General features: G+C 54.4%; 1 protein-coding gene across 15 annotated transcripts in view; it reads left to right on the top strand.

Moving 5' to 3' along the window:
• Positions 1-24,695, top strand: part of ANKS1A (ankyrin repeat and sterile alpha motif domain containing 1A) — a 188,735-nt gene extending 164,040 nt beyond the window's left edge. For 10 of the 15 annotated variants that reach the window (XM_067753234.1, XM_067753232.1, XM_067753231.1 and 7 more), the window contains 10 exons: positions 13,529-13,627; positions 14,448-14,600; positions 14,716-14,823; positions 15,880-16,044; positions 16,860-16,985; positions 17,231-17,302; positions 17,414-17,500; positions 18,003-18,140; positions 19,561-19,731; positions 20,574-22,091. In XM_067753234.1, the coding sequence (XP_067609335.1) occupies positions 13,529-13,627; positions 14,448-14,600; positions 14,716-14,823; positions 15,880-16,044; positions 16,860-16,985; positions 17,231-17,302; positions 17,414-17,500; positions 18,003-18,140; positions 19,561-19,731; positions 20,574-20,696 (1,242 nt within the window). In that variant the 3' untranslated portion in view covers positions 20,697-22,091. The other 5 variants (XM_067753236.1, XM_067753233.1, XM_067753228.1 and 2 more) reach the window with 3 other exon arrangements.
• Positions 24,696-25,359: the final 664 nt, after the last annotated feature.

Here is a 25,359-nt window from a genome sequence, read left to right as displayed (position 1 = left end):
TGCCTTCAATCCCTGAAGCAGACCTCTGACCCCCCAGCTCCCTCGCTGCCATGGTTGAGGGGCGGTGGTCGGTCAGCCCAGAGCTCCCCCGCCCTCTCCTGTCCAGAGTGGGTCTCTGTGGGCTTCTCACCAACAAGGTGGCATTGGGTGCCTCCTGAGTAGAGGGCCACCCAGGGAGCTGGCCTGGGGATCCCAGGGGGACCCTGACTGGGACCGCTCACTTCACCTGGGCCGTCTCCATCCTCAGGGCAGACAGCGAAGGCTGCTGCAAACTACCTTTCCAGAACCAGCTTCGGGCCAGTTATTTTTCAGCTTTTAAAAATCTTAGGTTTTAAAATAACAATTTTTTCTAAGTTGAACTGAGTATATTTATAGTTGTTATAAACTAATCCCTGGCTCACCATGTTCTATGGGGAAGGCTGACAAACCCAAGGTGGAGGTGGGGGTTCAGCCAGTGAGTGAGGACACTTGGCCCTTGGTGCTGGGTGTTGAGGGGCCTTCCCTCTCCTAGCGCTGGCCGTCAGATGGGCAAGGGAGGGTGGCTGTGGATGTCACAGAGTGTCCCCTCCCTATGCTTAGGAATCGTAGGGGCTGAGCTCTTGACTTCTCACCCCTCCTTCTGCTAGTTTGGAAAGGCTAAGGTTCCTAAGCCTTGAATATCAAGACTCCTTTAAAAGTGCTTCCCTGTCACCCCTGTGCTCAGATCGGAAAGTAGCTGGGCGGGCCCTGGGCCAAACATCCATGCAAGATGCAGGGCCTCTGTTAGAACGCGTCTGTTTCTATTTGGGAAGGGCACTCATTGAGGGAGGCCAGCAGCTCAGTTCTTCCAGGGCCTTCCAGGCCTCTCCTGCTGCTCTGGGTGCGAGCTGTTCCTCTCTCTCCTCTCGGTTCTGGAGGGGCAGCTGGCAGGTGGAGTCCGTGCAGGAAGGAATGCTGATTACACCGCAGCCTAGCCTGTCCGTTCTCAGACCTCGAGTGGCCTGAGTAGCCATGCAAAGTATCCTGGGTAATTGCATGTAAGTTGCCAGATGGACTGCAAGGCTAATTAAGTTTTAGCAACCAGAAAAAAGAGGAAGAAAACACACAAGAAGGGAGCATTTTTGTTTAGAAACATTCCCTCCTTGCATATGGTATAACTTACATCATGTTAGCTGTGGTATTATCCCCGTGTGGTTTGGTTTCCAATAGGCTGTAAATGTTTCCCTTAGTTTTGAAATACGCTGGAGACTCTTCTACAAGATGCACAAGTGGCTCCCAGGAAGCCATCCAGACTCTAGATGTAGTAGGAACATCTGGAAACTGATGGCTGCTATGGAATCTCCCTGTGGCGGGCTCCTCCGAGCTGTTGTGGGAGGAGTATAGGGCATTTGAGGGGGGTCGCGCAGCTCCCTCTCAACGTGGAAGGGACTTTAACATCGTGTGGTCTCATCATCCCCTCTGTGCCCGAATCCCCTCCAGATGAGCTCTGCCGTGGTGTTTTCCCAGTAACAGGCTTCTCCACCTTACAAAGGCATAGCCCATTCACTCTCTGCATTGCTTGGGCTGGTTTAGAGCATTCTTTATATTGAGCCAAAATCTGTTTCCTTGTGGCTTCTGTCCATTGAACCAGGTTTACCTTTTGGGGCCACACAGAACACACTTAAGCCCATTAGAAAATTGAAGACCTCTATCACGGCCTCCTGGGTCCTATCTTGTCTAAGCTCAACACCCTCTTTCTCTTGGCTCTTCCTCCTGTGATGTGATGACTGAGCTGGACCAGCAAGGATTGCACCTTGAACTTTATTCACACCCTCTTGTCTGCAGGCAGAAAGGGCCTCTGATTTGCACAGGGCAGGGGCAGGGCAGCGTGGTCTGCCAGGTGCTCGCTCCCAAGGCTGATGGGACTGACCCCAGACCCTGGGAGAAGGGACGGGGAATCAGGCTCACACATCTGCCGGCCAGCTCACCACACTGGCTCGTGCATCAGAGCCAGTTCCAATTTTTCACCACAAATCTTGTCCACAGGAAATGGGCTTTCTCTGGAAAAGGGAGGAAATGCAGTTAATCAGCGCGGAAGGAAGGTGATTTGTGGTTGGCAGGTTTTCAGCTCACGCGTGCTGGTGCAGGTCTCTGTATCTGGGACTCGGCCTGCCCTCCCTTTACGGAAGTGTTCATTGAGTAAATGGCGGTGCTTCTCACGCTGGGGTATGATGTGGACATTTAAAAAGGTTTTTAAGACTGTCTGATGTGGAGAAACATTCACCTTGGAGTGTTGAGTGAAGAAATTGAGACACAAAAATCCACGTGCAACATGACCTTAATTTTCAAAAAAAGAAAACATCTAGAGGTGCAGGGAGTGAGCCAAAATGTTTTCCACAGTCAGTTATCTCAGGGATTATGGGTGGCTTCATTTTCTTTTTTTTGGAGTGAAATAGATTTTCTGCTATTTTCTGCTAAAATCATTAAGAAATGATTTCCATTCATTTCTTACAATGAATGGATCTGAAATCAGAAAAGCAGATAATGTAGGAGCCTTAAGGAACTTGACAGATGAGCTGGGAGAAGGTAGCACACAGCGCGATAGTAACAACAGAGCGGCCGAGTGTTAAGTGCTGCCGCAGGGAGGAGGCCCTGCGCTTACCCAGGGTTCACCGCCTGCCGGGCACTGAGCTGGCGTCCAGCCCTGGGGCAGTTGTCCATCAAGTCGCAGACGGGGCCGCTGGGGCCCAGAGGGTGGAGGCACTGCCAGGAAGTGGCAGAGCTGGGACGCTAGCCCAGATCTGTCCAACTTTGAACCCCTGGGTTCTGCTTGCTGTCCTGAGGGTTTTGTAGAGGCCTGCAGGACTTGGAAAGACTCCAGGGAGAGGCCCACACTGTCTGTGGTGAGGGGAATCTGGCTCGAGGTGCAGAGAAGGGCAGGGCCCTGACTGGGCAGCAGAGGTGGGCTGGGCCCGACTGCGAGGAGCCTCGAAAGCATGCTCTGGGGGAGCCCCGAGGTCTCTGAGCCCTGGGCCTGGGAGGTGGGGTCCTGTGGCTGTGCCCTCCCCAGGCAGAGCTTCCCGGGAGTCATGGTGCCGCTTGACAGCAGGGTGGAGTGGAGAGCAGGCACGTGGGAGGTGGTCGAGGCTGGGTGTTGGACAAATTGAAAGCGGAAATGAGTCTGGCAGCGGGTTCGGGATGGGCTGGAAACAGAGACTGAGCCGGCAAGCCCGCTGCCTCTTAGGGGCAGCGTCGGGGAGGCCTCGTGCTCCTCCCATCCATTTATTTCTTCACAGGCTTCTGCCACATGCAGGCAGCCTCCCCCTGTTTTCCTGTCTGTTTCTGAGACTGTGCCAGCTGGTCCCACGAGTGGGAGAGAGATGGCAGGTGAAAAGGACCGAGCCCTGCAAGAGCTAAAGGCGTAAGCTTGGCAAGGAGGTCCTTCTTTATTGGCTTCCCTGAAGCTTTCCAGCCAGGTCCCCAGACCCCCGAGCTTCCCTTCCTGCTCCTGTTCCCCAGATTAGCCGCACTCTTCAGCCCCGGAAGCCGGCTTCATGTGTGCAGCCGGCTGTGCCCTTGGGTTCCCGCCCTGGCTCCCCACGCCCCCTCCTCACCGCAACCCTCCGATGTCCCTCCCTTTGTCTTCTTTCCTCCCCGTCTTCAAGGGGCCGCTGCGGGCACTGCTGTCAGGTTGCCTCCCCGCCTCGACTTCTCTGCACCAGCTCTGGCCCATCTCTGCAGAGCACTCTGGGAGCTGACTGCTCAGTGGGGTGTGGGTGTGGTAGGGGTTCCTGGGCCCCAGCGTGTAGCAGGGCCTGAGAGGGAGAGCTCCCTCAGCCGGGTCATTGGAGGGGCGGTGGAGCTAAGGCTTTGAGAGGAATGTTCTTAGACAAGTGTGGATCCTGCCTCCCGGACTAAATTCTGTGGTCACTTAAGAACTTAGCTCTGCAGTGTCCCAGGAGTTGAGGTGGTTCCTCGTCTCTGCTGGGCCCTTGAACCTTGAGACGAGAGCCAGGCTCCCTTTGGACCCCTTTCCGGGCGCGTGTGCTCTCTTGCTCTCCCTGGAGTTATTCAGAGTGACAGCGGCTGGAATTATTCAGCATCCAGCTCTACGTGCCCCCAGTGCTGCTCTGGCCTTCTCCAGTCCCCTTCACAGTGGAAGGGAGTTTGAGAACTATTTGCATGTCTGTCGATTTAACTAACTGCACCTTAGGATGGAACTGGACTGGTGAACACATCCTGTTGATGTAGCTTCCAGTTGCTGATATCCCAGCGTGAGCAGCAGCAGGGGGTCCCGTGCTGGCATCTCAGCACGTCCGTTGTGTTTGGTTAGTACACGCCCCCCCCCACCAGTGTACAGGTGCAGCGGTGCAGGGGGCAGAGCAGTGGGGCCCGTGTGTCTCTGTCAAATGTCAGCTATAACTCAGGTGTCCCCGGGCATCCTTGAAGCCCATCTGTGGACTCCTGGGGTCCATGGACAGCACTTTCAGGACTCTGGGATTAAGTCATTGGCTCCAGGCTGCTCCTCAAGCAGACAGCTGAGCTGTGGCTGGAAGCTGGGTCTCCTGGGCCCAGAGCAGTGCCTTCGCCTCCCACTCTGGTCCCCATGCCCCCCTTTCACCGGAAGATGCTGAGACTGGGCCACAGGCTCAGCACATCCTTCAAAGTCAGAGCCAGTGGGCTAGGCCAGCGCATCACTCGAGGTGCCCGTCGGGTCAGGCAGACCATTCCATCCGCCCACTCTGTGTTGAGGGCTGTTCTGCAAAAGGCTGGCAAAGGAGCTGGTGGGACCCAGACCGCAGTAAGCTCTTGGCACTGGCTTGGAGCTACCGGAGCCCTCTGGACCTGCAGCTGCCGCCACCACCACAGGCCAGCAGCAGGCGTTCTTGCCTTCCACCCTCAGGGAAGGGCCAGGCCCGCGGGCAGCTGGCTGAAGCCACAGTTAAGGAAACTGGATGGGGCAAACCTTAGGAAAAAACACGGGGTTCTAACTACTCGCACTGAGAACCAGCTGAGAGTCGGGAGACCTGGGCTTCCTCCAGGCGCCCCTGTATGATTTGGGGCAAGTTGCTCTGCTCCCTCCCCGTCTGTCCCTGTCCCATGGAATCTCATTTGACTGCTTCCTTCTGCACATAAGCTCTGAAGGGGGCACAGTGTTAGCTGTGGTGACACACAGCAACGATCGAGACTGACTGTGGCCTTGGCCGTGTGTGGGAACGTAAGGTGGTGATTTCTCTGCAGCGGAAGCAGAAATCAGCTTTGTCCTCAGATCCATGAGGTTAAAGCCTGCTTTGGGTGGTCTCGGATCCAGGCCCTTTGACTCTGGCTGACCTGGGCTTGGCTAGTCTGCACTGGTGATTTGGGGGTGAATATGGCATCTTGACCTCACATGAGGCCTCAGAAAGGCAGGTGTTTGGGGGTGACGAGCAGCAGATGGATGGAAGGATGCTGCTCCTGGTACAAAGAGAAGGGGGACACTGGGGACCTGCCTGGGAGAACAAGGGTCACGAGGGGTGTTGCCTCCCTGAACGCAGGAGGAGAGCCGTCCCTGACAACCCTTCCCTTGAGACTGACAGGGGAGAGGGGTCTGGCTTCTGGAACTAGGAGCTGGTAACATTCGCACTTCATCCTCGTCTTCTTGGAACCAGTTGCTCTCTGTCACCATCGAGTTCTATCTCTCCAGCTGAGGACATGGCTGGGCCGGGTAGGGGTGGGGATCGTTAGGAGAGCAGGGGCTGTGGGTCAAGCCTGAGCTGCTCCTGTTACTGAGGCTGGTGAGCTTTTTATAAGGCCACCCGTGAGCTGGGGGAAGGTGTCAGTTTGGGAAGTTCTATGACCAAGTTCCAGGGAGACGGGAGTCAGCTGGGCCAGGCAGCGGTGAACAGGTGAACACAGGAGGAGCCAATGAGCGCCGGTTCCTGTTTAACCTGGACAGGCAGGTGGCTTTGTTCCTGTTTCTAAGGTTCTGACTTTGTAGGGGATCTGAGCCCAGTTCTTATCCTTTATACCACAGCTGCCTTGTGTGGGGCACATAAAGCCCTCAGCCCCTGGAGGAGTAGACACGTGATGCTTCGGGGAGCATGGCTTCTATTTTCCATCATTATTAAGATTTTTAGGCCACAACAGTGACAGCAGAGCCCTGCCCCTCCTTGCTTCCTCTTCCCTTTCCCAGTGCTCCTTCCCACTCTCCCTGGGCCGGCCCGGGTCTGGGGCTATGGTCTGGGCGAGGAACACTCGTGTGCTCACCCCTCTCCCTCCTGGCTCACCCACCAGTGTGCGCGTGTGGTCACTGCAACCCCGGCCTGGGAAGGCAGTCCTGGCTCAGGCCAGGGTCCTGTGCCATGTTCAGTGACCCTCCCCCCAGATGACGATGCCCACAACAACTCCGTCATTGTGGCCAGTAACATGTTCTGGGGATGGTAGAAAACTACGTGCAAAGGAGGAGCCAGAATGTCCAGTGGCGGGTGAGATTATGGGATGCCCAGGAACTAGAGAGTGTGCAGTGGAAGCAGGTGGTTACGTGTCGCGAGGAGGTGTGTGCACGCAGTATGTCAGCATGTGGGAAAGCAGGTTAAATAAGTCATACATATACCACAATCCCAACTTTTGCTTTTTTTTTTTTTTTTACAATAAAAGCTTAGAAAAATACACTGAAATGCTAGAAGTGATCCCAATCTCAGTTTTTAAAAAATATTAAGCCACTTAGAAGAATTCATCAGAATGGTAACCCTGGGGTGTTTCCCGCCCCCCAGAGGTAATGGATTTATAAGTGGCTTTTACATTTTTTTTGTACTTTATTAATTTTCAGAATTTTTTATAATAGACTTATATAACTTTTCTACTCAGAAAACAATTTTATTTATTTATTTTGTTAATATGAGAGAGAGATAGAAGCAGGGCCCAGTGGAAATCTACAAAATTCTGGAAGGCAGAGAGGCAGCATAAGTATCACATTGAAACAGCCAGGACCCAGGGAAGCTCTGAGCTACCCCCTTGGTGCAGAGACTCTGGAGGATGCCTCGGGCCCAGGTGGAGATGTGGGGGCCTCTCGCCCGCCCACCGAGCTGCTTATCTGCTTAAGGAGCTTTAGCTGCTCAGGCAGGTGCCACAGATCAATACAGCCATGCGTGTGGTGAGTATTGGCTGCTCAGTTCACTCAGGCTGGTACTTCCCTCATCCTCCCACCCTTCCTTCCCTTGATTAGAGAAATCTGCTCTAAAGGTCTTTTTTTTTTTTTTTTAAGAAAATAGTTTTGTCTTTCTTATTCTAAGTGCTAGCTCCCATTTTCTCAGTGCTTTTTAGCAATTAGAAGTTTTTAACATTTATACACTTGCCAATTTTCAATATTACCATAAAATAAAAATTAGAAAATAAGGTAGAAAATTGAGTGTTCTGCCTTGAAAAACAAAAAAAAGTTTAGTGTTTTATCCCAACGTTGTATTCTCCTTCACTCTGTACATTCCACTTTCCCATTCTTGGAGATAAAAAATGGGGTTAGAAACTTGAAAATATGACAGACTATACAGAGCAAGTAGCTGGTGCCACACCTACCTGGTTGCCACAGCATTTGGGAACTGAGCCCATGACTTCAGGAAAATGATTAAGTAGTTGGAAGCGTCAGTCTGATCCGTGTTTCTAGCTGATGAGGACGTCCTCTTGAGGAAATGCCAAATGCCCTTTAGGCTCACTGACTGTGGTTGCTTCTGGAGAGAAATTTCATCAGGGAGAACACTGCTAGCAAATATTCCCAAGTTCAAGTATGGGATTCACTTGGCAAGAGGTCTCACGGATCGGCAGCTAAATGCTTTGTGTCCTGTGTGTCTCATGTTTACATTTTACCATTCCCAATTCGGAATGGCCTCCCTGAAGACGTCACTCCACTCATGCACTTTCAAAAACAGCTGGAAGTTTCTCTAAGACCTTTGATGACTGGGACACAGCCACACAATATCTGAACTTATTTCCCTCAATTTGAACATCATCCTTCAAATTGAAGTTTGTTTTAATTTTTTGTTGTATTTAATGCTAACCACTAATATTTAATGTTTTAAGGTCTTAATTTGCATTTTCATGAGCGTCCAGGTTGAGCCCCCACCCCCAGCAACGCACTTCTCCCAATTCCGTGCCTCCTCTGTCTGGAGCAGCTCTTCTCACAGCCCCTGGCTCCTTGAGGCCCAAGAAAGGACTGGGAGATGGAGAGGAGAGGGAGGGGCTGCAGGGGAAGCACCAGTGCCCGGCTTTTCCCCTGAGGCAGAATCAGGCCTGGACAGTAGCTCTGTCCCATTCTTTCTCCCCCAAGAGAGGAGGTTTCAGCCTTTGTTTTTTTATGACTCCTGGCAGGAGAAATTGCCAGTGAGGGGAGAGAGAGAGAGAGAGAGAGAGAGAGAGAGAGAGAGAGAGAGAGAATACTGAATATGGAAATGAGGCTGGAGGGGGTGGGGCAGGTGGAAAGTCTGGAAACCACTGCTGAGAGAGGAAACCCTGTTCCAAGGCGAGTGCAGTTTAGCGCTGCTCTGCCCAGTAGTCACGCTTGCATCAGAACATACAGGCCTTTGCTCAGGTGGAGGCCAGGTCCTGCAGGGGCTGATACGGGCCGTGGTGGGGCCAGAGCAGGAGAGCCCAGGTGCACCGTCTCCTAGCCTGCTTTTCCACACGCTGACATACTGCACGCACACACCTACCCAGGAGGAGGAGGTGTTGTGGCATTGCTCCCACCTCTGTGGCTGGGAACCCCCGCCCTCCTGCCCCCTCTCCCTCAAGGACGGAACCCAACCAAGCCAAGTGTCAACTAGTTGTGTTTCAGATTTCGCTTAGGCGGATAAGCTGTTCTACTTGATGAGCTCCCTAACTATTCACTCACTAGGAACTCGGAACAGGGCCTGGCACATAGTCAGCTCTCGGTAAACGTTAGCGTGGTAGAAAGTAGACAAAGCAGAAGTCCCTTTTCCCCATAAACCTCCTCGTGTAAAGGTTTCTTCCTCAGTCAAGAGGATACGGTAACTTCCAGAATGTTTCTTGCCTTTGAGGATTTGGAGCACCTTATAGTCACCACACAAACTAATCCCACAGAATGTAGATGTGGCAAGTTCAGGAACTCAGGAGGACCCTGCACTGAGCCCAGGACGTGCTGTGGCAACTGTTTGCTTTGATTTTCCATCACATCCTTTGTTTTGGTTTTGTTTCCATTTGCCTCTTTCTCCTCAAAGCTGCATACAGTCCCCAGTTCTCTTGACTGGGGGCTCTGCTTAATGAAGGTCCTGTCCCCATCTGGATCTGGTTTTCCTGGTTGTCAGCCTTCAGTCCAGTATTAATGTTACCCTAAAAGCTTGTGAAGGCTTCTGAGTAAATGTTGGGGTTAACAGTGGGTGTTCAGAATGTCACCGCAGTGACACCCTCTTGGAGGTTCACTTGTCAGGTCCTCACTGAGGTGTCCTCATCATCAGGTAGAAAGTCTGGGCAGACAGCCCCCCTCTCTGCTTTTCCCCATCAGCACACCCTAGATTTGGGCCCAGAATGACTGCAGGAACTCAGCGTGGTGACTCCTAGATTCAGGGGTGACTTGGGATCTGGTCAGACCTGGAGTGGTGCCAGGGCCCAGGGGACCTTCTGCAGGCCCAGGGCTCCCTAGTGTCCCAGCAGAAGGTTGTGCGTGCGGCCTGAGCAGGGAGTCCAGTCTGCCTTCAGAGCCATCTTCACCTGGAGTCTCTTGAGCTTATGGCTTGTCCTCTTTGTGTCCTCAATAGGGCAAAATTTTTGTCACCATGCGCAGGCTCTGGGGAAGCTCTCACACCAGCAGTCACTACAGCTTGGGTACAAAGGTGAGGCCACCAGTTGGTGGTCTGCGTGAGCTTGCCTGAGTTATTAACTTGTCTATCTGTAAAATGGGCATAAGTAATACCCACCTCAATAGAATAAAAAATCCAGAAAAAGTCTTGGAAACACAGGAATTTAGGGTACCTCAGAAGTCATTTCATATCAATGGGAAAAGATAGCTCATTCAAGAAATAAGACAGCCTGCCTGGGAAAAATATTAAGTGGATCCTGACCCGTAAAACTTACATCAAAATTAATTCCAGATAGATTAAAGATTTGATTGTAAAAAATGAAACTGTAAGGGGTGGGATGGGGGAGGGTGGGAGGGAGGGAGACGCAACAGGGAAGACATATGGGAACATATGTTTATGTATGACTGATTCACTTTGTTATAAAGCAGAAACTAACACACCATTGTAAAGCAATTATACCCCAATAAAGATGTTAAAAAAAAAAAAAAAAGAAATGAAACTGTAAAGTTACAGGAAGAAAATGTGAATTGTTTTAAAAATCCTGGAGGGGGAGATCTTTCTAAGGCTGACAGAACTTAGAGAAGCTCCATGAGAAAAGTGGGTGTGTTCAGGTGCAGGCTGATAGGTTCTGCATGAGCAAAGCCAGCATAATAGTCCAATGACAAACAGGAAAGACACGTGCCTAACTCTTCATAAAGGGTTAATTTCCTTACTATATAAAGAATTCCTACAAATCAAATACAGAAGAGACCAACAGCTCCATAGATAAACATGCAAAGGATAAAGTGAGTAATTCCTGGAAAAGGAGCTGCAGCTGCTCTGCATGCCCGGCCCAGAGCCGCGGGGACATGAGCATCGGGCTGAACTCTGCCCCAGAAGTTACTGATGCTCTCTGGGCCTCAGCTTCCTGAGATGTAAAATGGGGTAACAGTGGTCCCTATTATTCAATGGTTTAGCAGGTGCAAAGCATGGAAAACATGGAGGAGGGCAGTAAGTGCTATGTAAGTGCTTGGTAGATAAAATGTGAAAAGATGCTTGAGTTCATCTATGAGCGGGATGATCTTGTGATAAGAAATGTGCAGTGGTAAGCCACTTCTGCACAGTGCTGCACTGATAGGAGCATAAATATGTCAGACTCCTAAATACACATACCCTTTGTCCAAGCGATTTCTGTTCTTTTTTTTAATCCTTTTTTGAAAAATTTAAATCAAAATATAATTGACATGCAATATTATATTAGTTTCAGGTGTACTCATAGTGATTTGACATTTGCATACATTATGAAATGATCACAATAAGTATAGTAACCATCTGTCCCCATACAATGTTATTATAATATTGACCATACTCCTTATGCTGTATATTACATCCCTATGGCTTATTTATTTTGTAACTGGAGGCTTCTACCTCTTAATCCCCTTCACCTATGTCTTCCCCCCACCACCTCACCCAGTTCCCGTCTGGCAACCACCTGTTTGTTCTCTGTATCTATGAGTCTGTTTTCATTTTTTAGAGCCCACATATAAGTGAGATTATATGGTATTTGTCTTTCTCTATTTCACTCAGCATAATGCCCTCTAGACCCCATCCACACTGTCACAAATGTTAAGATTTCATTCTCTTTTTTATGGCTGAGTACTATTCCTGTGTGTGTGTGTATACACCACACCATTCATTCATCTGTCAGTGCACCAGTTTACAGTCCCACCAACAGTGCACGAGAGTTCCCTTTTCTCTACATCCTTGCCAACACTTACTTGTCTTTTTGATAGTAGCCATTCCGACAGCTGTGAAGTGATATCTTACTGTGGTTTTGATTTGCATTTCCCTAACAATTAGTGATACTGAGCATCTCTTCATGTGTCTGTTGGCCATCTGTATGTCTTTGGAAAATTTTCTGTTCAGATCCTCTACCCATTTTTTAATCGAGTTGTTTAGTTTTTTTATGTTGATTATATGAGTTCTTTGTATATTTTGGATATTAACCCTTTATCTGATACATTGTTTGCAAATATCTTCTCCCATTCAGTAGGCTGCCTTTTCATTTTGTTGATAGTTTCCTTCACTGTCTGGAAGCTTTTTAGTTTGATATAGTCCTATTTGTTTATTTTTGCTTTTGTTTCCCTTGCCTGAGAAGACAGATCCAAAAAATATTGCTAACACTGATGTCAGAGTGTACTGCCTATGTTTTCTTCTAGGAGTTTTATAGTTTCAGGTCTTACATTCAAGTCTTTAATCCATTTTATGGTATGAGAAAGTAGTCCAGTTTGATTATTTTGCAGGTAGCTGTCCAGTTTTCTGAACACCATTTATTGAAGAGGCTGTCCTTTCCCCATTGTATATTCTTGCCTCCTTTGTCATAGATTGACCGTATAAGCGTGGGCTTATTTCTGGGCTCTCTGTTCTGTTCCACTGATCTATGTGTCTGCCAGTGCCATACTGTTTTGATTACTGTAGCTTTGTAGTATAGCCCGAAGACAGAGTGATGCCTGCAGCTCTCTTCTCTCTTGAGAATGGTTTGGCAGCAATCTCTCTTGATAACCACCATAGAAAAGATGCACATACAGGGAGGTTCATGCAGCACCATTTGTAAAAGCAGAAATTGGAAACAGTTGTCCTTCAACGGGGAACTGGTTTAGCAATTTATAATATGTCCATAATCTGGATGATTATGCAGCTTTAAAAGAAGAGACAGGTCTCCATATACTGAGTGACCTCCTGTATATACTAAGTAGTTAAGAATGAGGTGTTGAACAATGTGTACAACAATCACATTTGTGCGAAAATGAAGCATGCACATGTGTGTATGTGCCCAGCTGGGCTCTGGAGGGACGTCCAGGAAAGTGGTAACAGTTGCCCTTGGCAGGGGTGGACACTGTGGCTGAGGGACAGGGCAGAACCCATGATTTTTCATGTATCATAATCTGAAAAAACCTATCTTGTGACACCATTGTGAGTAATAAAAGACACCATGATAGGGGTTAGGAGTGGTGAGTACAGTCAGACTGCCTCAAATCCTAGCTCCACCATGAGATGTGTGACCTCAGACGTGTTTCTGACCTCTGTGTGTCTGTTTCCTTATCTGTAAATTGAGGATTCCAGTAGAACCTAACACAGGATTGTGAGCCTGAAATGGGATGGTGCAGAGAAAAGCTTTCCGTCCCTGTCACTCAGCAAGAACACAGCAAACACCAGCCATTCTCCTCGTCGTCACTGCCATGCTGGGCTTCTTCGCTCTCAGCTGCTCCCTTGGGGAGAACTGCCCCACGTTGGCTGAGCCCCAGCCCCCCCTCCTCTCTCAGGCAGGTCCCCACTTTGAGACTCCTCTCCTCCTCGGGGTGAGGCAGGCTTCTTGGGTGCCTGCCCCTGCCGCCGGCCCAAGGTGGATGTTACTGCCGCTTTAAATCACAAAATCACATCTGTGAGGAATCTGGGGATTAATCCTCCTGTTCTTCACCTTGGGGGGTCATGAAACCTGCTCCCAGGAAAATGCACATCAGCCCAGGTGGGTGAGGGCCTGTGCCCGGCCCTGCCTGCTCCAGCCCGGGTCAGCGCCCTGGGAGCCGCTCGGGCTGGGCGGGCAGCCTGGGCAGGTTTGTCTTCCTGCTGCATGCGGCTGCTTGCTGCCTGGCCTGGCCTCGCGGGGCGCCCTGGGGCTCGTTCTCTCGTGGTGCCTGTGGCGAAGGAGAAGAACGTGGTAAGGGGCCATGACAGGCTGACATGACGCCCTGAGGGAGCCAGCGGCCTTGTCCAGGAGGCCCTCATGTTCTCCTTTCTGCTCTTAGGGGCCTAATGTGATGGAAGATCAAGACCTGCGGGAAATCGGCATCAGTGATGCACAGCACAGGCGGAAGCTGCTCCAGGCTGCGCGGTCCCTGCCCAAGGTGACCACCGACAGTTCCGTGGCCTCAGCCTTTGCCAGTGGCGGGGCGGGGCTCAGGGGATGTGCAGGTCACTGTGGGGGCCTGCCCCTCATCCCGGGAGCCCCAGCGGGGAGGACAGTATCCTGTTTACTTCTTTGCCACATCCCAAGGCCAGCAGAGCACTAGGGACAGTCAGGACGTAGTCCGGCCTCAGGAACGGCATTGCAGGCATCTGCCTGGCGCAGAGCCTGGTGCCCACAGGCTTGCCCTGTCGCCTGAGACCAGGCCCTCCCCAGGAGGCCCGGGGCCCTCGGGGCAGCAGAGGAAGCAGTCTCTGCCTCCTGGGGAGCTGTGGCTGGTAGGCCTGAGCCTCTCCTCAGCTCTGCTGGCACAGAGTCCCCTTGTCTCTTCCACTTGCCCAGAGCTCAGGAAGCACTAATGAGTCCTAGCAGTGAGGCCAGTGGCCGCTTCACAGACACACACCATTTTCTTGTCCTACCAGGTCTGTGATCTTGTCAGAGCACAGTAGGGGCCTCCACAAACCCTCCTCCCCATCTAGCCTTACCTGACAGGGCACCTTTCCCAGACCTGGGGTGCCCTGGCAGTCCCCAGATGGGGCCCGAGACCAGAGCTGAGGTAGAGAAGGCTGTGTGAGTGGAGCGACTCGGGGATGCTAGGACACAGGCCCCTCGTTGGTCCTCAGGAGCTGTCCCATACCTACTCCAGCCTCAGCCTCAGCCTCTGTTGTGGTCTGAGTGAACCGGCCTGCGTCCCCATGGTCCCCAGGGTCCTCGTCCCAAGTGCTGAGATGTTAGTCCCGCCTCCTGCCCTCGCCCCACAGGTGAAGGCTCTGGGCTATGATGGGAACAGCCCCCTGTCAGTGCGCTCCTGGCTGGTCTCCCTGGGCCTGCAGGACTATGTCCCTTCCTTCCTGTCGAGTGGCTACAGCTCCATTGACACTGTGAAGAACCTCTGGGAGCTGGAGCTTGTCAACGTGAGTACAGCCCTGCTGTGAGTGTCCCTGGGCTGCCAGCATGGCCCGTGGGGGTGAGGGCTGGGGGCTGGGGGCCCAGTTGCCGCCTGACCTTCCTCTCCCCGCCCCTGCCCAGGTCCTAAAGGTGCACCTGCTCGGCCATCGCAAGCGCATCATCGCCTCCCTGGCAGACAGACCCTACGAGGAGCCGCCCCAGAAGCCCCCCCGGTTTTCCCAGCTGAGAGTGAGTTGGGGCGGGTGGGAAGGGATGTTTGTATGCGCTGTGTGTTGTTAGGAACTGAGGAGAATTCTCTGGGAGTTCTTCAGAGACAGCGTCACCTCTGCAGTCGAGGAGCAACTGATCCCTCCCTTCCCAGTGTTGGGGCCAAATGTTGGCAAAAGTAGGAAAACAAACACCCAAATCCCAGACGGCTGGGGCCATGTCTGAACGTCCGGTTGAGCTGTGCCCGGGGTGGTGGGCAGGGGTGGGTCAGAGGGGCCCCCTCTCGGGCAGCCTGACGTGAACCCGAGACAAAGCCTGGAACACACGGAGGGACCAGGGCCCTCCCCATCTTCTGAAGGAAAATCCCTGTGATTTTAAAAACCTCAGAGATGCTTTGTTGCTCAAGGCAGGTAATCTCTGACTGAAAAGTGGGTTAGACTGTGAGCCTGTGGTTCAGGATGAGTCTCCCCAAACCCGCGGAGCTGCGTGGCTGCCAGTGGATGGGGTGGGCCCTGGGCTCCAAGCCTCAGCCCGTTTATGGCAGCCTCAAAGTGGGCGTTATTTTATCCTCCTCTTACGCATGAGAAGGCTGGGGCCCAGGCTGGTTCTGAGGACCAGACTCAGCTGACATTCAGATATGGAAAGTGAAGACTGATTCATACTCTTTGTGAGGCCTCTGGGTGCCAACCAGCAGTGCTATGTGTTTTCTTAGGAAAGACTTTTGGATTTGGTCACATGCCCCCAGGACCTGCGATCAGTTGTGACAGACGATTTTATAAACTAGAGATCGCCTCCCAGCCCTAAACCAGGCCGGAGGGTGCTCTCGTCACCCGGGTGCTCACCTGCAGGACCCGGCTGTTAGGGGTTCCTGGCTGGAAGAATCTGGTCACTTTGACTGTACCCACGGTGGGCCCAGCGGCCCGTTTCCACACTGGGTGCTGGCCTCCAGCTCGTGCCTGTTCTCACTGATTCTCCTGCCCAAGCTGGGCCCTGACAGCCCGAGGATTGGCTGACACCTACAGCCTAAGGACTGGCCTGATGAGTCTCAAATCTCACCTGGATTTCTTCCTGCTGCAGTGCCAAGACTTGCTCTCGCAGACGTCGTCCCCCCTGAGCCAGAATGACTCCTGCACCGGCCGGTCGGCTGATCTGCTGCTGCCTTCTGGGGACACGGGCAGGAGGCGGCACGACAGTCTCCAAGACCCTACGGTGCCCTCTCGGGCCGAGCGCTTCAGGATCCAGGTGGGCGGGAGGGAGCCACAGACGGGGTCCCCTCATTCCTCTTGGCAGGACAGGGCTCCCAGCCCACCGCCCAGGGCACTGCTTTCAGGGCTCTCGCATTTATTCGACTTGCCCGTCCTCCCTCCCGCCTTGCACGGACCGCAGGCTTTTTGTCTCGCCCCCGTCTTGGCCTGTTAGACACAGATTGCTGGGTGTCCCTTGTCCCCGCAGGGTGAGCCCTAGCTTCGCTCTGTTTTCTCTCGTGACTCATATTTCTCGGTTCTGGCCTCTGGGGATTCCCCTCACCTTTCCACAAGTACGACCATGAATTTTACAAGATTTAAAAAACACATCGTCCAGCAGTTTTAGTTGCTCTGTATTGAGAGACTTTGCATATTGCTGGGAATGGAAGTCATAAATTTCCTGAATTTTCCCCTCCTCCCCATTCCTTCCACCAGCAGCCTAGTTAAGGACCCCATCGCCTGGCACCTGGCCCGTGGTGGCCTCCCACCCCTCCCCCACACCCCAGCTCGTGCCATGAGGATCCCTGTCAAGTGCATCCCTGGCCACGGATACTTCCCCGACTCCCCACCCCAGGATCAGATCTACACCCATCTCAGACACCAGAGCCTTCCCTGCTGAGCTGCTCCCGGGTGGGCGGGCAGCTGAGGTCCCTGCTTCACCAGTTCTCTGGCATAGACAGGCCTCACCTCCGCCCCAGCGCATTGGAATGGCTTGTCTGCCTCCGGCCTGGAGCTCCCGGAGGTAGAACCCGGGAGGGAGCCTGGGAACCCCTTGAGCAGGCGAGCTGACCTGTGACCCCACGTGTTCTGCAGGAAGAGCACCGAGAGGCCAAGCTGACCCTTCGGCCCCCAAGCCTGGCTGCCCCCTATGCCCCTGTGCAGAGTTGGCAACACCAGCCGGAGAAACTCATCTTCGAGTCCTGCGGCTATGAAGCCAATGTGAGTAGCCTCTGCCCTCCCAGCCTGGCCAGTCTCCTGCTTTCCATGCTGGCCGGACCCAGGGCCCCCGTGGTGTTCTCCACTCCTCAGCTGCTCCCAGCACCTGGGGGAAGGGGGACTCACTGGCCAGGATGGGGGAAGAGAGTCACTGGGAGAGGGAGCCCCCTGACTGTGGTCCCAGATTGGCTGGTGGCCCTGTGTGGTAACGCAGGACTCCTAAGCCGGGCCACTGCTCGCTCCCACAGTATCTGGGCTCCATGTTGATCAAAGATCTACGAGGGACAGAATCCACGCAAGACGCCTGTGCCAAGATGCGGGTAGGTTACCGTGGGGGCGGCACCGCCTGCAGCCATGGGGGCCCTGCCACGCTGCGTGCGGCTGAGGGAGGCCCCGAGAAGGTGAGTTGACAGGCCTCCCGTTTCCTGTAGAAATCCACGGAGCACATGAAGAAGATCCCCACCATCATCCTCTCCATCACCTACAAAGGTGTCAAGTTCATCGACGCCTCCAACAAGGTGTGCTTCCCACAGCTGCTGTTGAGGGAGGAGGGGGCACCCTTCCTCCCCACACACACCCCCCTCCTGGTCAGCTGGGTATCTTCCCTGGGGGGGGGTACTTGTCTCTCACGCACCCACGTATCCTGGTTCCCAGGGCCCCGCCCGAGGGACAGCTTATCTTCCCCAGCATGGGCTCCACTGGCCACTTACCTGCTCATGGGCCTTTAACGCTGTGATGCACTTAGTGAGCTTAGGGCACCCCCAGGCCCTGTGCTTGGGATCCCACCTGGAGAGCAGAGTGGGCTGGGTGTGAACATTTGCTCCCTCAGTTGCCATGGTCAAGGGTGGAGACCCCAACCCTAAATCAGACAAGGTGAGGTGCCACCCCCACCCCCACCGCGAAGAGATGGGGAAGTGGTGCTTGGCTGACGCTAGGATGGGACAGGAAGGTGGCAATGGTGAAGGGACTAGGGTGTGCCCTCAGGGAGCCCAAGAATTCCAGACCCTGTTTTCCCTGCAGAACGTCATCGCAGAGCACGAGATCCGGAACATTTCCTGTGCAGCCCAGGACCCAGAGGACCTCTGTACCTTCGCCTACATCACCAAGGACCTGCAGACCAGCCACCACTATTGCCACGTTTTCAGCACGGTGGACGTGGTGGGTGGAGTCCGCAGCTGGGCACGGTGGGGGGTCCTGCGACAGCCCCAGTGCAGTGGGTCCTGGCACCCGGCTGGCACTTAGCAAAGGTCTGTTCAAGAATGAACATCACTCCAGCCCCCTCTATCTGGCACTGAGACTAAAGCACACAGGATGACAGTGGCTCGTCCAGGGTTCTAGTTGACAGAGGCTTTCCTGCTTCCGGCTGCGTGTCTGTCAGGTCAGCCAAGGCTTCATCTCCCTAGGCTCTTGGTCGACCATCCATCCTAACTCCCGCCCTCCAGCTGGGCCATCTCCCTGAAAAGCCCTCCAGCTCCCTCTTGGGGACAGTAAGTTTTCTTCGCCCATATCCCAGCTTAGGTGGGGTTCTGGCGCTGCTGGGCTGAGGGGAGTGGTCACACGTGCTGCCCACAGGGAGTGGATGAGTGACCATGGTGGCTGCCCTGAGACAACACCTTTGTCCAGGTCCCTGCTGCCCCTGTGAGAGTAGCTGGTTCCAGGGTCTTCCCGGCCTCGCCCGGGAGCTCTATGCTTGCAGCCTCCTGGCTCTGCCACTAGCTAGCTGTGTGACCCCGGCTCCTCGTCCGCGCAAAGGGGATAGAGTGTAACCGACTTCACGGGGTGGTTCTGAAGATGAAATGAGGAAATCCTCCCAGGACACATCCTTCCCGCTACTCTTACCTGTAGCTCATCTTCCCACATCAGTCAGTTCTGCTGTAACGTGGCGTCTGTGCTCCTAGAGAGCACCACACCCTGAAACCACACGGGAAGCACCAAGGCTCATGGGGAGATGAGGCAGGGGGCACAGCCCTCAGGAACCTAATACGAACACCCACACCATTTTATCCATGTTAAATGGTTAAGAAATACATAAATGCTACATAAACACGGCGCTCTGCCTCGAGAAGGACCCGAAGTCGGCTTGTGGAAGCATGTGCCTCACTCCTGCCAGCCTGTGTGCCAGACGGAGAGAGAAAGAGGAGGAACAGAGGACAGAGGGGTGCACGGATGGAGGGGACGGCGCGGGCCGGGTGGCCCTGGGAAGAGCTGCTGCTTGATCGTTACTGTCAGGGGTGGGTCCCGTGGGGAAGTTGAGCTGCCAGGTGGGGGTGGCATGTATGCTGTGTATTCCCAGGCAACGGGGGTCAGCAGGGGAGTCTTTGCATTCGCCTCGTGTTTCTCTCCAATGAAATCACACATGAGGAAACACAAAGTGTGTGTTTTCTTCAGATTGTTCCCTAATGTATCAGTCACCTCGGGACAAACTTCTGCTTTCAAAGCAAGCGTTCCAGCGGATTCCCTGCACTCTTGTTACCTGTGCAGTGCTGCCTGGCCTGTGCTCAGGGGCATGAGGCCAGGGCAGGCGTGAGAGGCAGTGGTTCCTCCATCCCATCTCTCACGTTGTGCTGTTTTCTCCCAGAACCTGACCTATGAGATCATCCTGACACTGGGGCAGGCGTTCGAGGTGGCCTATCAGCTGGCCCTACAGGCCCAGAAGTCCAGGCCAATGGGGGCCTCTGCCGCCGAGATGATCGAAACAAAATCTTCCAAACCGGTGCCTAAGCCTCGGGTCGGCATGAGGAAGTCAGCAGTACGTGGGCCCCGGGATTTGAGGGCTCGGGGTGGAGCGGGCGCAAGGAGGGTCTTCTCACGCTTCAGGTGGCCAGCCCCTCAGGACACGGGCCCGTGCGAGGCGGCCTCCGTAACGCCACCCCGTGTCTGTGTCTGCTTTGCTCTGCACCCCAGGTGCTGCTGCCCCCTGATAGTCGCTGTTGTTACTGTCACACCTGCCCCACCCATCGTCCTTCTTACCTCCCGCTGCCGTCTGTTAGTCCTGGAGTCAAGGTCTCTGCACCTCCTGCTGTCTGTGTGTCAGTCTCCCCGAAGTGACCGTGAGCTCTCTGAGACTCTGGTGCCCCGCCCCCGGCCCCGCCTGCATGCCCGTCTTTCCTGAGCTGCCGTCCCACCATCCCTGTCTGTGCTGGAGCCTCTGTTTCTCTGCTGTGTGTCCTCCTCTCTCCAGAGCTCATGGGTGCCCGCTGTGGTCTTGCCCGGGGTGAGCTCTCTGGCCCTGCCAGAGGGACCCGAGGTTTGGGGTTTCCAAACCCCTTACCCGCTTCCTGCCACCGAGAACAGCTTTGGGGCTTAGTGCTCGATGCTTAGGTAGGGCAAGGCTCCTTTAACTGAGCCGCTCCAAGAAACCCCCAGGAGAAGTTGCCCCTGGAGAGCTCAGAGGCGGCCCTCCCGTGATGCTCCAGGGAAGGTCCCCTTTCTGCCACCCCACCCCAGGGAGCTTGCTCTTTGGCTGAGGAGAACAGGGCCTCTCCCGTGGGGTACTGACGTCAGCATGGCCCGGGAGGCGGGGGACAGCGGGCCCCGTTGACCCCTGGCCCAGGTGCAGCGCTCCCTCTGACTCTTCACCCTCTTCCTCAGCAGCTGGAACCGCCCGATATGGACCCAGATGCCCAGTCCCATGCCAGCGTCTCCTGGGTTGTGGACCCCAAACCAGACTCTAAGCGGAGCCTCAGCACCAAGTATGAGACCACTATCTTCTAAGCACCCACCCCGTCTCCACTAGTCTCATGTGCCTTGCCGTCCGTCCTTCTGCTCTTCTCAACTCTCCTTCCAGCTGCTGACGCCAAGGTCCCACCCCCCCTGGGACCTCTCCTCCTGGGGCGGCAGCTTTAGACACTGCACACTCTCAGCTTGCACCTAACACCACCGGACACTGTGAATTCCCCCCTTGGGCGAGGACAGCTTGGCGGGGGGGCAAGGTGCCTTTGAGGTGGGCACCAAGAGGGCCTCAGCGGGCGGGCACCATGGCTCCTGAGGCGGGGGCAGTCTCCGGGCGGAGTCCACTCGGCACTGGAGGCTGCTCCCTCCGATCGGCCGGGGCTCCCTGTCGGCTCTCCTCTCCCGTCTTCCGAGCCACGGCTGGGTGCCGTTGCCAAGAGCTAACTGCACCTTTCCTGACACAACCAACCACTGTGACCACCTGGGGCCAGAATCCCCTTGCGCTCTGCTAACAGCTGGCCTGCGGCCCATCCCTCTTAAGATTGCTGGCCTCCCCCTGTGAGACCCTCAGCTCTGCGATGTGGCTTGAACAGGGTCAGAACTCTTTCTGTGAGGGCCCAGGGTCTGTGCCAGGTCCTAGAGCACATGCCTGACTCCAAAGCCTGGGGCTCTGAGCGACTGAACACCCACAGGCTGGCTCCACACAGCAGGTGTCTTGGTCCTGATGGGTCTTGCACTGCAAGGAATGGGATGGCTCCTCACGTCTTCACCAGGGAGTCCCCGGCTGGCTCTGGAGTCTGGCTCGAGGAAGAGGAAGGCCTTCCTGTAGGAGCCAGCAGGAGGGAGGCCAGTGCCCTGCACACACTGTGCACCTTCTTCCCTCAGAACGGAGCTGCTCAAGGACAGGGACCTGGGCCGAGCAACATCCGTTGTCCTCCAGGAGCTTTCTGATGCTTCTCCACAGTGTGGGGACCAGAGATAGTCAGCTGGCACCCGGTCCCTTCCCTGATCGACCGCCCTCAGCCTCTTGACTCCTGAGAAGGAGTCCATCACCTCAAAGCAGTTCAGCAGCTGGGATGGTGGAGTTGAGGCTTTCAGAAGGCCCACGTTCTCGCGTGAGGGCATGTCAGCTTAGATGGCGGGAGAGGAGAGCCAGTTTCCGTGGGAAGAAGCACTGTACACGTAGCGTGGCCCAGTATGAGAGCCAGTAAGTTGCAGCGGTTGCTTTATGAGTTGAAACCCAAGTCGACAAACCGGGGTGAGTCCTCCTGCCTGCCTGTCCTCGTGCCTTCCAAGCAGATGCGCTGAGCCACGGAGGGTGCTCAGGGGAGGCTGTAAGGGACCTTCTGTTCTGCTTCCGTGTTTCCTTTCCGTTTCCTCCACCTTGTGCAGGCCCCTTTGGTTAACCCTTTCCTCCCCCCCGTTGTGTTTGCTTCTGCCAAGCTGAGCCACCGAGGAACCAACTGTGCTGCGGAAACAGCCATGGGGAGTGCAGGCTCCCACCGCCGCCGCCGCCACCGCCACCACCGTCTCAGCTGCAGCTTTGAAGACGCAGGCCCCACTACTGCCCGTAGGACCTCCTCGCGGCTGCATGGTCCGGGCCTGCCACTGCCAGGTCTCGCCGAGTGAGCCCTGCCCTGGTTGCGGAGCAGCCCTCCAGGCCTCTAGCAGATGAGGTTGGAACTCCAGAGAGCCAAGAAGTGACTTGTCCAGAAAACATTTTTTAATAGAAAAAAATTTTTTTATAAAATGAACTTTCAACACTTGGCTCAACCCTCTAGGTTAAACTGCCAGTCTTTAGACAATGGCCACAGGGTCAGAGGACAGCGGGCCTCTGTCCTCAGGCTGGGGTCTTGGCGCGCTTGAGCAGCTCTGAGAGAAGGTAGTGGGTGAATTGAATCGGCTCGACAGACCCGCCAGTCAGCTGCTCTTCCTTCTGAGCTGCACAGCTTCTCATCCCCGCCTGGAGCTGGGGGCAGCCCGTAGAGGCGTCTGGCAAAAGCAGAGGCTTCTGGGGTTCCAAACGTGAAGGTCTGGGGCCGCGTGGAGATGCACAGGCAGGTCGCGGTGCCCAAGCTCTGGGCTGCTCCTCTGTCTCGGACCCAGCGGTGGTCAGAGCGCTGCCCTGGGCTGCCTGGCCGCAGGCCCTCCGGTGACCTCAGACTGTCTGAGTCGAGGCAGAAAGGAGAAGCAGCAGCTTTGTTTGTTTGGGGCATTGACGGGTAGGTCGGCTGAGGTGGCTGCCTGCTGACTGACTTGCGATTTGTCTAATCAGGTCTGTGTGATTAGGACTCACTTTGGTTCTCTGAATTATCGGTTTGATTGTCATCCTTTCAGCTGCTGGGCTCCCCACTGGCTCCAAGGGTAGAGAAGGCTGAATCAGGTGACAGTTTGATTCTCCCCAAGTGTGGCCTTCAGGGCAGGCTGGCATCTGGGCGCTGCTGCTGCCTGAGCCCTCCTGCTGGCTGGCTTTGCTTTTCACCTTTGGTTGCGTTGCTCCTCCTGGAGGCAGAGCCAGAGGGACTGTTCCTGTGAGGCTGGGCCAGGTCAACTGCCCGTCCAGCACCTTCCAGAGCAGAGCCTTTCCTCCCACGGGGCCGGAGCAGACCTTCCGCTTTGCTGGCACAGCGCAGTCTGGTCCCAGGATCAGTAGTCCAGGCTTCAGTAGCGCCTCTCTCTCTCCTGGCAGGGGCTGTGAATGAGCAGGGAGCGCTCTGGCGCACCTTCATAGCCCTGTGGTCGGCCAGCAGTGGAAAGCTGGGCCGCGTCTTCCTGCTGACCTGAGGCTGGGCCCTGTGGGTTTCCTTTCTGCTGAGCCGTCCACACCGCAGGCCTGGGGAGTCACACCCCCTCTCACTGATCCTGCCCTTCTCGGTACTAAACAAGGACCTCGATACCGGGAAGTCTGACTTCACGTCCTGCTGCTTCCAGGGCCCGTCGGCTTCCACTGAGCAGTATTCAGCCCCTACTTCCTTCCAGGTATGGACGAGGAACCCTGAGCTGGATGGGTAAACCGCGGCTCCTGCTGCAGTGCGAGTGCTGTGCCCTCTTCCTCCTGAGGAAGGCCGGTCTCCTCTAAGCAGCCCTCTCTTGGTGGGTGGTGGGTCCATAAAGAAAACTGTAGACACTACGATGAGTTCCTCAAGCTGTCTTTATTTTTAAGTCATAGGTAGGTGTCTCCTCCCCTTGAAGCTGCTATATCTTCTTTATTTATTCAGGGTGTTTCATGTTGGAAAGCCTTGGCTAATCTGCTCTGGCTCTGGATTTTGTTTTGAGCTTGGTTTATTTCTCAATAGCCAAGAAAGGAAGGGACTAGATATTTTTTTTATTCCTCCTCCGGGACAGGTACTCTCCCTCCCCTAGAAAGAAAAATTTTAACACCAGGACAGGCTTCACATGGAGAGAAGCCCTGCTTCTGCACGTGAGCACAGGCCCTGCAGTGTGGCAGCCCCGTTCTGAACTGTGCAGGCCGTTCAGGCAGGACCTGAGATAGGTCAGTACCTGCCCGGCCACAGGCTCTCTGCTCCGCCCTTCTGCTTGCAGCTACTTCGAGCAGGGCTTCCCTCCGACAGGCTCTGCATTTGCAACGCTCGCGTTCCCCCGGGGCCCCCAGCTTTGACTCTGGGGAGTCCCCGGAGAAGTCTCGGGCTGAGCAGACTGGTCTGCCCTCGGCCTGTGTTGTGATGCCCAGGCCTGCAGGACAACTCTCAGATGCAGTTCACAAAGTGGTGTTGCTAATGGTGTGGCAATGGGACTGAATTGTAATAAAACGTTATTTAATCTTTGTCTCTGTATTTTGATACTTGAATGACTTCCCCTTTTATTTTACTGTACATATAATTGTTAATCTGTCCAATTTTGTCTAAATTACAAACATCTTGTGGTACCAAACATAACCGACCTGTGCAACAACATAGACTGACCTCACTACACGAGAGAGAGTGTAAATATTCCTGGGCTTTCGGCTTTGGTTTTGTTATTTTCGTAACTGTACAACTTAGAACAGACTGAATTAATAAATGAGAAGCGACATGAAACCAACCTTACTTTGTGGAGTCTGAGTTGGAAGGTTTCTTGATTGTTTTCCGGCAGAAGTGCTGGCACAGGCCAGCCGCTGGCTCCGGGGTGGAAACGAGGATCCGCTGTGTTTGGCTGGGACAAGTTTGGGGATTCCGCGCCGTCCAGCCCTCTCTAGTCATCATTAACCCTGCTCCAGCGCAGGGGCCCTGCAATCCACCTGCCCCTCCTCGGTCTGAACACCAAGCAGGGGCCACATCCTGGCCTGGGCTGGTCACCCACAGATACTTATTGAATGTCGGTGTACAAGGCAGTGTGGGGATTGAGAGCTACGGAAGGAGAGGCTCCCTTCAGGAACTCAGTTAGATTGTGAAGGTTAAGTTTTAAACAGACACAACTAGCTACCAGCCCAAAGCCACACCGTGAGACCCATCAGACAGTCCCGGGCCGTGGGGACTGGGAGGGATGCAGTGCTCGAAGAACCAGAGCGGGTGGTGCCTGGGCTGCTATTCAAAGGAGGGTTGGAAAGGCACAAACAACACTGACATCCCCGTCGTTGGTGGAGCACCCGTGTTCCAAACCCTGCTGGCAGCTTTACAGGCAACCCGCCCCATCAGCCCTCACACCTAGCTGGGTATTGTCTCTATAGAAAAGGAAGCCAAGGCTCAGAGAGGTTAAGACGCCTGCC

This window comes from Pseudorca crassidens, chromosome 10 (assembly GCF_039906515.1).
Source record: "Pseudorca crassidens isolate mPseCra1 chromosome 10, mPseCra1.hap1, whole genome shotgun sequence".
Classification (NCBI taxonomy): Eukaryota; Metazoa; Chordata; class Mammalia; order Artiodactyla; family Delphinidae; genus Pseudorca; species Pseudorca crassidens.
The sequence above is the reverse complement of the archived record's forward strand: the minus strand, read 5'-3'. Positions and strand labels throughout refer to the sequence as shown.